The 14,049-nt window shown below is 42.4% G+C and overlaps 1 protein-coding gene across 4 annotated transcripts in view; it reads left to right on the forward strand.

Annotated features, from left to right (window-relative positions):
- The window catches only part of BCAT1 (branched chain amino acid transaminase 1), an 82,502-nt gene that overhangs the window by 19,459 nt on the left and 48,994 nt on the right, over positions 1–14,049 (forward strand). The window contains exons 3-4 of one of the 4 annotated variants that reach the window (XM_032472893.1): positions 2,031–2,092; positions 5,185–5,253. In XM_032472893.1, coding sequence (XP_032328784.1) covers positions 2,031–2,092; positions 5,185–5,253 — 131 coding nt within the window. Of the gene's footprint in view, positions 1–2,030; positions 2,093–3,757; positions 4,118–4,572; positions 5,112–5,184; positions 5,254–14,049 lie in introns of those variants that run through there. The other 3 variants (XM_032472894.1, XM_006184548.3, XM_032472892.1) reach the window with 3 other exon arrangements.

Here is a 14,049-nt window from a genome sequence, read left to right on the forward strand (position 1 = left end):
GTCTCCACTGTGTGCCTGGCATGGGGCGAGGGGAGACTGCTCGGTGGACAAGATAGACACAATTTCTCACCATAAAAATTAGAGCAACGCTAATCAAATAATTAGAATCAAGTGTGACAGTTACTTTGAAGTGGAAAGAATGCTATAGAAATTACAGCAGAGGGACCCAAAGCAGCCTACACAGCATTCAGGGATGTCTCCCCAAGGAGGTGAAGGAGAGAGGAAGAATGAGAGAGCCAGGCAGTGGCGGGGAGAGTTGCAGGCAGGTGGCCAGCTGTGTTTCAGCCAATGTCAAAAAAGAAGGACTGAACTAAGTTGCAGGTGTGGCTGGACAGAGGCAGACTAGCAAGAGGTGAGCCTGAGAGCCAGGGACAGGTGGCAGAACTTGCTAAAATATTTTGTCATGAGGAGGATGTAAAACCTGATGCTTTTTCAGCCAAGAAGAGCTATGTTCAGATTTGCATTTTGAGACAATTTCTCTGGTTGACACACTAAGAATGGCTTAATGGGAAGCAAGGCTGGAGGCAGAGGCTGCTTGGAAGCTATCTGGTACCAGGAATGGTAATACGGCTGGAGAAGTGGTGACTGTCGGGGGGTATCCGGAGCTAGAAGGTTGGTGATCAATTGGTTGTGTCTGAAGGAGGACCATTACATTTCTAGCTAGGGAAACTGCAGAGAGTATGTGTCCGTAACCCACAGCCCATGGGCCAAACCCACTCTGTCCCAGTTTTGTAAACAGTTTTATGGGAGCACGGCCACGCCCATTCATTTACATATTGTCTATGGCTGCTTTTCCCATACAATGATAGATTTGAGCAGAAACCACCACGTGGCCCTCAAAGCCTAAAATATCTACTATCTGGCTCTTTAAGAAAACGTTTGCCAACTGGGATAAACGATCATTATCTACCTACATCGAAGGGTTAAGATTTACCAGGCAAGGCTTTAAATAGTTTACATGTTATCATAATCTATCTCAATTGGCAAACAAGAATTGTGGCTATTGTCCCATTTTACAGAAAACCAAGGCACAGATTAGACACTGTCATTTACATCCTTAGCTTCAGTTCCCACCTACACGCCAGTGACTCATCAAAGGTTCACTTCAACTCCAGATCTCTCATTTGAGCTTCAGACAGGCGTGTCTCTAACAGCCAGTCTCAGAGGCACCTCAAAACTCAATATGCCCCAAACCAGACTCCGGCTCACCCCCTCAAACAACATCAATGTTCCATTTTTCTTGGTGAAAATTGCTAACCAGAGAAGCAAGTCAGAATCCAGGGAGCCCTTCGAGGTCCCACAGTCTCTCGTTTCTTTTCGTATCTGGTCTGTTTAAAGACGGCTGAAATCTGACGGCTTCTCTCCCTCTGTTTCACCTACTACCTGCCAAGTCCAGCTCACCAGCAGGACCATCTCCTTTGCGGGTTCTGTTCATTAGCTTCCTCTGAAACCAGTTCCTCTTCACCCAAGCTCTCCTCTCGTCTCCAACCTGCAGCCTGAGGGCACTTCGAACCTGTCAACTCCCCACCCCCATTCCCTACCTGATCTTAATCTTTTAACAGTTTTTCTCCTTCTTAGGATTCCTTGGGACCTTTCATTGTGTTTTTTACATTGCTTCATTGTTTGGGGGTTTTTACAGCTAACTGATAGAAATGCAAAAATCATTCTTATCAATAGACATGCAAATCAATTCCGAAGGTCAGGATGCAACTAACTTCTCTACGTGGAAGAAGCCAGTTTCAGGTCCATTAGCAAATTCGTTTCACTATTCCTGACCCAGAAATATGTCCAGGGTTTTTTTTACAGCAGTTTTAACATCTGCCTGGTAATTTCATTAAATGAGTTAAATCAACTCTACTATGCAAGTTCATTTTACATCTACATGACAGTCGTGCTTGTACCGTTTGGGGAAACTTAACCTTTAACTCTCTTTCTTAGGCACTGCCTTGTTGGCTGAATGAAGCACCCTCCCCACGTCTCTTCTCCAGCTCTGGCTCTCTTTGTGAGCACCCTGTTCCTTCCTTCCTCAGAGATGTACTTTCTGCCTGGAACTCACTTTCAACTTGGGTGTTCTTCATTCCTTCTTCCCGTAGTAAGTTTTTTTATCCTCCAGATCTCTGCTTAAGGATTCCTTGCAGGGCTTTCCAGACCTTTCTGAGTCAGTTACATTCCATTACTAGAGGCTCTTAAAGCTCTGGTAGCAAGGGTTAAATTTGCAGTTTTTTACATTTGTGGGATTAGGTAACACTTTGTAACACAAGTAACACTTTTCTCTGGCTGGAGGCACTGCATGGTAATGGATGGAGGTAATGCTCGCCTGGTATCCCCTACACCTAGCCCAGTGCCTGCACAAATATTAAAGACATAATGAATATTATAGACAGATTTTTGGCTGTAAGTATTTACTGCTCAGGAGTGAGTTGGGCTGAAAAAATATGTATTTAGGAGTCATCAGCATATAGGTCCAGCCATGAAAATGCACATGAAGCAAAATCATTAGGTGGAGCAAAGTGAAGGCTACTAGGAACCTGGTTTAGGTGGACGAATTGGACAGAAGTCAAATTATAGTCACTTGAAAGGGAAGGAAACAGAAGCAGTTAATACAGATGGCACATTCAGAGTTTGGCTCTGGAGAGGAGGAAAGGTGAAGGTGGCCCTGTAGGAATCCTTTAATAATACCATTCTTGTATTACATATGCTTTCTTGGCTGAAAAGGGAGGATTTACAGGTCACACTTAAAGTGGCAAGAAATTTGGAGTTATATAAAACAGTAACAGGCCTTGAATGAATAGTATGGTGTACACATTTAAACCAACTTTTTGAATGTAAATAAATTGTTTATAAATCTTCAACTAAGGGTTTCTTCTTAGGATTTGGGCAGGAATCGAAAAATGGTAGCCCCAGAGTTTACTTAATCTGCGTTTTTTTTTTTTTTTCAAATTTTCAATTTGAATTAAAATCTCTTTAAAAAGAGACTGGTTTCCAGTGACATGTGACCTGCCTGGGCTGTACCTTCTCTGGAGCTTGGGACTCCACTCCAGCATAAGAGGCTTTTCTATGCCTTGTATGAAGGGGAGAGAGGAAGGGAGAAGTGAATGTTGCTTTCTGAGCGATAAGATTAGACCTATGTCTTTGGGGCTGAATGAAATCAATTCTAAAACCAGACCGGATTTAACCGCTTTTACCCCAAATAAACCGCCCTCCCTCCTTTCCAAGAGGAAATCAGCACAGGTTACCACTTCCTGTTAATTTAAAAGCCCAGAAAGTCTCCTAATTTAGGCTGACAGTGCTCCAGGAGAACCCAGCAGACAGTACCCATTACAGTCTTCCTTTGCCTTTCAAATGTCACTTTCTCAGCTCTCATTCTCAACATTGCTATCACAGGCTTACACCAGAAAACTGCCAAAGCCTCTTGGTTGGGAGCTCTTGTCTACTTTGCCTGAAAACAACGAATGGGTGGGTGGGTGGGTCTCAGTGATATCGAGGTCTTTGAGCAGAAACAGCTCTTGGGGGATGTGAGCCTAGGAGCCCGCTACACTCTGAGTTACGAATCCAACTTGGGTAGGTCGTGGAATCACATTCTTCTCCAGTTTGCGCTTGGGGGTCGGCGGCAGACAAGAGCAGAGGCACAACTGCCAATCCTGGCTGCAAACTCTCCGGGTAGGGGCGGGAGCGGAAATTGCCTTTTGTCGGTTTGTCGAGGGAAAATCTGCCCTAAAGTAAATTAACTTCCCCAAGGTTGCCTTTCCCTGGGCAGAGGGGCGTTTCCGGGCCCACCCAGGGGCTGTTTGGTAAATAAGGATGCTTGCTGAATGCCGGAGCCCGGGAAAGGCGCTCCTGCACTCCTGTGGACTGAAGGACAAGAGCGACCAGACGGTTGGAGGTTCCTCCCCAAGGGATGCTGGAGGGACTGCGCTGCTCCCTGCGCCTAGCCCTGGCCAGGGGCGGCGGGCGGTGGCGGCAGCATCGGCGCGGTGCGTGCGCTGGGGCTTGGCCGCGCCGCCCGCTTTCGGGTCTAGCCGGGCGCCGCGTGCCGCCGCCGCTCTCCGCAGCGGCGCGCTCCCGGAGCCTCCCCATGGCCAGCACGGCCCCCGGCGCCGCGGCCCTGGCCCACCAGGTACCCCGATCCAGGGCATTCGTGGAGGCGGGGGGATGGGTTAGATCCCGGGTCTTGGAAGCCCACAGGCCTGGCCCGGCCCCTTCCTACACCATCCTACTTCTCCTTGCACTGTCATTCTGTCTCCATCGGGGTTGTCTCCTATCCCCAGCCTTGCCTGAAATCTAGGGTTCCAGCCTGAGAACCCCTCCTCGGAGAGGCCCCCGCCAGCCAGGTTTAAAGCTCCGGAGTGCGGCGCCAACAGCCACGGGGAACGTGAGGGTCGCCATGGAAGCCGCTTGGAGAAGGCGGGGGTGGGCGCGGAATTTCTGGGCTGCCAGAACTGACAGCCACATCCTGCGTGCCTTCGCCACCTAGAAATATTTTGACCGCAGCCTTATGCCTCCTTGGATCCCTTTCTTCCCTTTCTCCCCTAGCGATGCAGCAGATTTGGTTTTCTGGTTGTGTGTGTGTGTGTGTGTGTGTGTGTGTGTTAAAGTCTGCACCTTTTCCAATTCGACCAGTTTCCATTGTGTCCTTGACTATCTTTAAAAATTACCCCCTAATTCCATAAGATTTTGTCCTGAATGTGTGGGGTTTGATGTTGTTGCGCCTGCATGGGAGGACCCTGCCCGTGGAGAAAATGGTTCACTCTGGTCCCCATCCCTTTTCCAGGCTTGCTATTGTGCGCCCGTGATCGACAAGACCACGAGGCTGAGAGCGCCCGGAAGATTTTTCTGTAAATGGCTTAAAGCCCTAGTCCAGACTATTTTCTCGGATAAAAGGGAGACAATTACCTTCTTGTTCTTTGCTGGTGAACTCTGGCTTCTGTAAGAATTTAACCAGTCTGCCCAGAGCCAGCAGAGGAGGACAAAAACCGCCACGACCTCCGGCAGGGCAGAGAGGGAAGCGCAGCCCGCGCAGGACGGACGCTCTCTCTGGGGGCTCGTGCCCGGGTGTTTGATCCTCCGTTTCCTGTTTGCTTGGGGACCCGAGCGGAGCGAAGGGTGTGATGGTGAGTGATACTGATTACCCCAGACCCCAGTTACCCACCTCGTTTTACTGAATGGATTTAATTCTTCTCTAAGGACTGCAATAACGGATGCTCCGCAGAGTGCACCGGAGGAGGATCAAAAGAGGCGGTGGAGACATTTAAGGTAAGTTATTTTTCCGAGGCTGAGTGAAATAGCAATCCAATTGAATACATCCATTTCTTGTTGAGATTCGGGGCAATTTTCACTGCACGGGTTTATCCAGTAGTTTAGATATGCTGCCATGCATTTTAAATTCCACTCTTGGGGTGGGGGTGGTGGGGTTGGAGATGGGGGAATCATTTGGGGAGCAGTGTAGTACAGTCATATCTACAATTACCTGCAGTTAATTGCTTAATTCATTTCATGAATCGTAAAATTTTTCTTGGAAAATAGTCAGTTCATGAATCTTCACCTAGAGGTTTATCTGATTATGTAATACTTACCCTTCATTCTATTTGTGGAAAAAGTTAAACTCATATTTTCTCTTTAAGCAGCCCCCAACATTTTACAGTAAAAAATAAATTGTATCTCCGTATCTCTTTGAGTTGTGGGGTTTATATATTAAATAATCTTATACCTCACGGAGAAATAGTCAGGGTCAAAAAAGAGAATCTAGTAAAGCACTTTAAAATTATAAAAAACATAAGTTTAAGGTGTATTATTATTTTCTCTATAATTCATTATCTCCACTGCTCCCCCAACCCTCCAAACGATGGTGGTTTTTGCTTTTTTTTTCCCCTCCTTCTGCTTCTCCTGCCTCTTTCAGTCACTGTCAATTGTCATCCATAGCACAGAGCGTCCTAACGATCTCACATCCTGGCAGGGTTCAGGGAGGGACTGAAACTTGAGTCATCAATTTCACACACACCCAACTCTCACTATGTGCCAGGGACGGTGCTAAGCATTGCAAATCCAAAGATGCATTTTGTATATGATCTCTGCTGTCAGCATTTTTTAAAAACCAAATATAGTAGAACATAGTAATTTTCTTACCAAAATAAGTCTGTGAATTTTATTCATATTATTTGTCCTTAAAAGGATAATGTCCTCTATAACTTTATAGTCCGTCCACTCTGCTAGTGTATGAAGACCAAGCTCTAATATGCTTCAGGGACTTAGATGTTGAGATATGGAGTCCTTGAAAGAACGAGATAAAAGGGACACCTACTTGACAATCTCAAAGGGTCATCTTATATAGTAAATTCCTCAAAGTAAGTTCCTCAAAGGGTATAGATAAATAAAAATTTCCCCAAAAGGTCTTTATACTTTTATACATAGAAGTGTTGTTTGCAGAGTAAAGAGTTAATTCATTATTTAAATAATCTCTTTGTTAATTTAGACTTCTATACCTAAGGCTTTAGTGAAGGGAAGTGTGTTGATATTTCTATACTCAGGTACAGAAGACCTGTCAAACAGGAGTGGTAATGGTGGTTGTGCTCACAGTGCACGTGTGATGAGGCAAATGAAAAATGAAGCTCACAATTTAGGGGAGAAAAATGGTTGATTTTACAGGAACTTCTTGGCTTTGGATATATTTTGTCTCCTTGATCAACCCCATTCATAACTTTTAAATTGCCTTTTGGGTCTCTCATGGGTAGTTTTCATATTCGTATCCCCTCCCCCATTTTGATACAGTCGTTTTAAAGTAAAGAAGCCGTTTTCCAAACAGAGCTCAGTAATGAGATGCCTTTTTACTGGGAAATTCTGCAGAATCTTTCTGTGTGATCCAGAGTCATCTTTGTTTCAAAGAGGTCAGCTGTCTATTTCTTCCCATTCCCCCTGCTTCCACAGAATGTGACTCTCTAAATCTGTAATTCTCCTATTTGTACCTCTTTATTAGATTTTTTTTAATGTCTCTAAATGATAATGAACAAAGCACCTAAGCTTTCCGAATAGAACAAATGCACTCATTGTAGAACAAAGTTATGCAATTTCCGACACAATGCACAGAAAGCCTTTGGAAGTTTAAGTGTCAGTGCAGAGAAGTACTGATGCCATATTGAGTGGTGAGCGATGTTGAGGGGTGGGCGGAAGATGTTGCCTGAATGCACGTGCAACGCAGCCCTCAGGTGCTCTCCTCCCAGTTGCACTAGCCTGCTGCAGGCTTCCCCATTTTAGAGCAAACGGTTCCCCACATGTTTTTGAGTCAGGAAATTGTTGTTTTTAATGTGTCCTGTTTTTGTCAATATTTCTTGTCATTTCATGATCCAGTCAATGTGGCCTTCCAGATTCTTCCACAAGCATATGGTCTGAGACAGGATCCTGACTTTGAAGTCATCAGAAAACACTGGAACACTGCAAAGAGACAGATTAATTATGCAGGAGAAAGTATCATTTTACAAATACTGATTTTTTAAATCTATCTTTAGAAAGGAAATGTAGAAAGGGAAAACTGTTTCTGAAGACTACTGATAAAAAATTGTAAAATTTATTTCTCTCACGCCAATGCTTTTCTCCCCCCCTCTTAGAATTGCAAATTCATATCTACTCAACCAGTCACACACCTTCAGTTAGTGTTTGTTTTCTTCGGACCTTGATTCAGCTGTATCACCTAATTGTTTAGATTTGGTATTATTAGGTAATTTCTTTTTGCGCCCAGGTTAAAAGCTGTTATTTTTAGTTTCCAGAGTTGCAGGGATTTTTTTTTCAAATAAAGGAGAATTGGAATTTGGGATGAAGTTCTGAAGATACCTACTAGTGTGTTACTTGAAAAACTGAAATAGGGCAGTCCTATTGGGTTACCGCACTCTGTTGTTTCTTAATGTGTGGTTGGCTTTATTCCTCTGATAACTATGTAACTTTAAAAAAGCTAAAGATCTAATCTGTTCTTAGAAACAGTAATTGGTACATATATGAAAATGAAAAAAAATGTTCACTATACTGTTTATATGTATTTACATGCAATATAATGTGTATGTGCAAACTGTAATAATTCTACATAATAAAACTGGGGAAAAAAAAAGAAATAGGGCAGTCCTTAGGGACAAGTCAGAGAGTTAGAGTTGCTGTTCACACTATTAAGAAATGACATGTCTTACAAGAGGATGTAGCAGTTTGCTAAAAGGGAACTAATGCCTAGTGAAATAATCATTTATCTTCATTTTCCTGAAACTTCACTAGTATTTTATTACAAGAGCACTAAGCTGAGCATAAAAATACCTTATTCTGTATCTCTGCTTTGCCGTTACTAACTTGATCTCTCAGCTGCAGTGGGTCCCACCCACTAAGGGTGGTCTTCACGGTATTTTAAGGAAAGGATTCATAAAAGTAAAAGATATTACTAGGTTATGATCCTTCTTCAAGTTGGTACTTTGAGGGTTTGTAATAACAATGAAAAGGTCTTTTATGAGTTATAATAAGGACGGTTTTTTAAAATGATAGCAGTCTATTATGTTGATATCTAAAACCATGATGGTCAATCTAGTTTTAGTGAAGTTTAGACCAGAATTAATCGGACATATTTGATATGATACTGTACTATATGATAGTTAGGCTAACAGAGTAAAGAGAGATGATTTCCATTCCCAGTTGTTTAAATAATTCGTTTAAATCAATCAAAAGGATTTTATAGAGGAAACCAAGCATTTTGGAGGGTGAGCTGTCTACACGGATGGGTTGTATGAGCAATGAGTAAGGCAGATGTTAAGCATGTAAAACACATAAAGAGGCAGGGCACCTGTGCAAATATAATGAAATTCATGTTGGTGTCAGAGCCACTCTAAGCATAAGACAGCTACTAAATCTCACTGAGTGTGAGAAGCAGTGATTGATATCAGACTGTCACAGCATGACTCATGAAAGTTGAAACAGTGCCCTGCCCTTAGGATGAAGTGCAGCTCTCAAAGATATAAATATTTCCACCTAGGTGCTAGTTTGCAACTCCTGGAGTAAATAAAGAATTAAGACAGCTAAACATATTTTTAATTCTTTCATAAGGCTTGGGATGGTGATTCTCTTACAAGTAGTTTAAAAATCTCTGGAGAGTTTGTTTAACACACAGCGTCTGATCATGGCTCCACGGGTTTAGATTATTTGGGTTGAGTCTGGAGCCCAGTACAAATACGTCTATTGAAGAATATTGTGTATTCTGTATACATGCGTGCCTTCCCAGGGAGGAGAGACCAGGCGCATGTGAGCAACTAGGTGGTTACATCACTTAATAAATTATCCCTACGTGTATTTATTTATTCAAAGAAATTAACATACCTCTTGGATCAAAGACCCACTTAATCTATTAATCTAACCATGAAAAGAACATGAAGGAAAGAGGTGGACTTTAGTCAGCAGCACACAAAACCAATTGGTTTTTGGACTTGAATCTAGCCATTTAGCTTTTCAAGGACACCAAAGGGCATGATCAAGCATGTGATTATGTTCATGAGCGATTATAGGGAAGAGATACAGGAAGTAGTAGTAGAAATTGGGGAATCAGGTTTATTAAAGAGATACAGAATTCAGACACTTGTAGTTTCAAGTATTTGATATAAGAAACTGCGGGTTAGGAGAGTGTTGTGAGAATAACCTCAAAAGTAATAAAGATGCAAAGAACATCGAGGAAGAACACAACAAACTTGCTAGTGGAGGTCCTTTGTGGGAGGTGGAAATGTTGTTGCCAGGGCAGAAATTGGAGATTTTTACTTTTCATTTTTCTTCTTTCAATAGAATTTTTTGAATAAGTTCAGGATTAAGAAGTAAAGAAGTAGAGAGGAGTGGATATAGCTCAGCGGTAGCCACATGCAAGAGGTCCTAGATTCAATCCCTCGTACCTCCTTTAAAAAAAATTAAAAAGTAGAAAGTAATATGAATTTCAGAAATAGGGACCCAATTTTGTGTTCCATTTTAGACATTCGGTTAGAGAAAACCAGGTTCATTAAGATTGCAAAAGAGTACATGGCTTTCAGTAAGCATTCACAAATTCATGAGACTGGAATCTGTCCATGGTTCTTAGCCCTGTCTGTGCATTGGCATCTCCTGGAGAGTTTTGAAATGAAACTGATGTGGAGCCCCTAATCCTGGGTTTCTGTTTCACTGATCTTAGGTAGGGCAAGGGTGTTGGTATTTTTCTGAAAGAAAAAAAAGAATCCTTCCAGGTAAATCAGCTTAGCAGCCAATGTTGGGAACCATTGATTGCTCTTTTAAGTTGATGAATTCTTTAGGGGACACGGTGTGGTGTGGTTCTCAGCCCTGACTGCACAGTTAGAACACTTCGGTAACTTCATACAAACAAATCACCATCCCTCTGCTCCATCCTTCCCTCTGAGATTCTGGAATAGGGTCCAGCTTACCATTTCTAAAAATCACAGTTGAATCTGACCTGTAGCCAGGTTGAGAAACACTGATGCCAGGGGGGATGTGTAGAGAGAGGCTCAAGGAAAAAGCTCAGTATTACCCGAATTCTCTTACTTTACCACCAGTTAAACTGTCTTCCTCCCCCCTCCAACTTTGCCCCTCCGTACTTTATAAAAACAGCAAGAAACTAAAGCGTGGTAGCCATGCCTCTAGTCTTATCTTTAATGGCTTCTTCAAATTGCCTGGAATGGAGAGATAAACTGGTGTTACTTTAACTGCCGGCAGTGTCTATGGTAAAGATTCTGGGAAATAAGGAAGATGTTGCACAGAGCCAGAGCTCATGGAGAATTGGAATGTCAGTCAGTATACCGTGGAGTAACTGGTTCTCTTGGCCCCTCCCTTTCCCTCATCCTCTGTGCCTCTGTGACTTTCTGCTACTGCTCCACTGCCCCTGTGTCTCCACCACACTGCCTCTTTGCTATTTGTTGAACGTAAGTGTGTTCCTACCTCAGGACCTTTGCACTTCTTGCTTCTTCTGCATGAAACACTTTGCCGCTAGGTATCTCTGTGACCTACCCTCTTCACTCAAGTTTCTGCTCAAATGACACCTCATCAGGGAGGCCTTCCCTAACTGTTCTCTCTAAAATATGCATGTCATTATTCTTTAAAGCTGCTTTTATTTTCCTCATAACACTAATCACCTCCTAACATTTATTTATCCATTTATTCCTTTACACTGTTTTTTCCCCCTCAGTAAGAGGACTTTACTTGTTTTGTTCCCTGAGTTCCTGGGTGTCTACAGCAATACAGGTACATAGTAGCTCGAAATTTTTTAGGTTGCATGAACAAATAACACTTGCACACAGTGGCTATCATGTGTTCTTGGCTCACAGTGAGTATCACCAAGCAGGAAGAGCAGAGCTGGATGCATCTTAATATCTCCTGTGCTTGCTCAGTGCAGTGCTTGAGCCACTGTGCTGGTGCAGTCAGTGTTCTTGAGTGAATAAGGCAAAATACTAAGAATAATGATAAGGAAGAAAGAAGAGTAAGGGAAGGGAAAAGAAATCACCATACAGTTGTTTGGTACGAGGCAAAGACATAGTCTTGTTTTTAAAATATTCTGTGCAGATTGTCATAGAAATAAACTTGTATATCTTCCATTGCCTGTTGGTGCCCTGGCAGGAAGCGTTACTGGAAAGCCTAGAAATTCTGAAAGTATCATACGCAGTTGGCTTCTTGTTGATTAGCTAATGATACAATTGATTAGCTAATGTTGGAAACAGCAGCCGGAAGGCTGAACTTTATTTTACTTTGGAAGAACCATGGAAATGATTGATTTTTGTCATTAAAAAGAAAAAAAAAAAAGCCCAGATCTGTTGCCTTGGCAATATTTAAGATGTATTTCGAATTCATGGATAGAAAACTCACCCCTCTACTCACACTCTCTCTGCTCCATTTCCACCTACTTTCTGTTTTTGTTTTGTATCTTACTACTCTCCCCAGTTACCAAGAAATTTTAATTTACAGTTTTAATAGGTGAAAAGTTGCATTAAGTTTGTTTTACTATTATTGATATGGTTCCAGATTTTTCTTAGTCCAGGATCCCCCAGCCACTAAAGGAAAGCTAACAAAAGCAAAATCACAAGTGCTTCCTTGCATGAGAACATTACCAAATCCAGGTTTGGCTGCTCACTACTGAAAAGCCAGTAATTGGAGAGGAAATGTTCTTTATTCAGAAAAGCTGGCAATCTGGGGAGAAGGTTGACTCATGTCCAGAGACCAACTCTGAAGAGTCTGCTCAGCCATGACAGTTTTTAAAGGGAAAAATGGGGGCAAGAATCTCAGTGAATCATCAAGGCAGGAGGGTGGGTTCTGCTCACTCTCCACTGGGTGCAGGCTGGCTGACTCTCTTCAAATGTTACCTTGCCCATGTGATCTGCCTGCAGGATTGTTAAGGGAGTTGTTGAGGGTAGAGAGCTAATTTTTCTTTAACTACTTCATTCTTACTTCCTTTTTATCTGGGAAGAGAATCAACAGATAAGGTCAGACGTGGTGTGCACTCGGGAGAGCATAAGTCAGGCGTTAGTTTCAATTCTTAGTGATCCATTCCCGTAGTTAGGTTCTTTTAAAGTTATTGATGGACAGAGATGGGCAAAGAGGAAAGGGGCAGAAGAGCTGCTTTCAAGTCCTCACTGTCAAACATCATTCCATTTTTATGGAATTAAGGGCAAAAATCCATCTTTAACTCCTTCACGCTTCATGTAGGGCACCACCCTCTCAGAGTGGAAGATGTCAACGTAGGTCTGTGGCATCTTTGCTGACAATTTTAGTTGCCCACTTACATAGACCAGCAGAGCAAGCTACAAGTATTTTGATGCCCACAAAGATAAGTTATTATGAACAGTAATGTCAATCCCATTCTCTTGAGACTAGTTGTTAGAATTGTGCTGGCCACAGGTCCAGTACCGCTCAGGATGGAGTCACTTGTGTCATGCTGCAGTCTGGCCATCATACAGTTGGCTTTTCCCCCCTCCTCTGGAGGCAGTTAAAATATTTGTACAACTCAGATGTCTATAAAAAGAACTCAAGAATGTGCATCAGACACTGAGTATGTGACTCTATTGTCCTAATCGTGGTCGGCTTTGTGCCTGGGGGCTCTTCAGGGTTCTGCTCAGTTCCAAGAATACTGTGACATCATTCATTGATAAAAAGTTGATGTTAGAATTTCACTCGCTTTATTTCCGGGCCGTCTTCTGTGAATGAGTGTCATTCATTACGGAGTGCGTCTGAGTTTAGCCAAATGTTATTTTCAGCATTTAAGAAAACCTTTTTTACTGTCGGTGTGCCAGGCCCCGTGCTAGGATTGGAGACTTCAATGCAAATACTCTGGCCAGACTTCTTATCTAAAGAGTCTAGAATAGTTGACAAACTTTTTTAATGGGCCAGATCATAAATATTTTAGGGTTGAGGTCATCAGGTTTCTGTCACAGCTAACGGGCTATGCCATCTTTGAAGGTAAAAGAATGGTGTGACTGTTCGAACAAAACTCACTTACAAAACAGGCCTGAAGGCTGCACTTGCCTGCAGGTGAAATTTACCAACATCCTACCTCATCCAGAGGATAAAGGGAGAAAACTGGGATTCAAAGGTCAGAACAATTTAGGTGGAATGTATCTCTTAAATTGACTTTTCTTGCACTTATTAAAGGGTTTTAAGTTAACTTACTTGGATTAAGTACTGATAGAAGAAAGTCAGTTTTCCCCCCAGTTTTGCATTTTACTGGCATATTCCAAAGTAGCGTTACTAGACTGGCCTGAAGTGACGTCCTTAATGCTTTAGCTTCATTGCAATGTGAGCTGTCAGATTGTTTCAAATACATTTTTAGCCTGAATGTTATTCTAAAAATAACTAAAAAATCATTCATAAGAAGGCAGCTATAAAGCTGTGAATTAATCAAAAGTAATTAAATCACTTAAAATACTGATAAGAGCTGATGATACAAATTAAAGTTTTGTATTTGATTTTGGGGGGAAATGACAGCTTTTGTATTTTGAAAGAAGTGGAGTTTGACCTTCCTTGCAACCTGTTTTACAGGATGAACCTGTCCTTGGTTAATTTTATTTTTAAATG

This window comes from Camelus ferus, chromosome 34 (genome assembly GCF_009834535.1).
Source record: "Camelus ferus isolate YT-003-E chromosome 34, BCGSAC_Cfer_1.0, whole genome shotgun sequence".
NCBI classification, from domain to species: Eukaryota; Metazoa; Chordata; class Mammalia; order Artiodactyla; family Camelidae; genus Camelus; species Camelus ferus.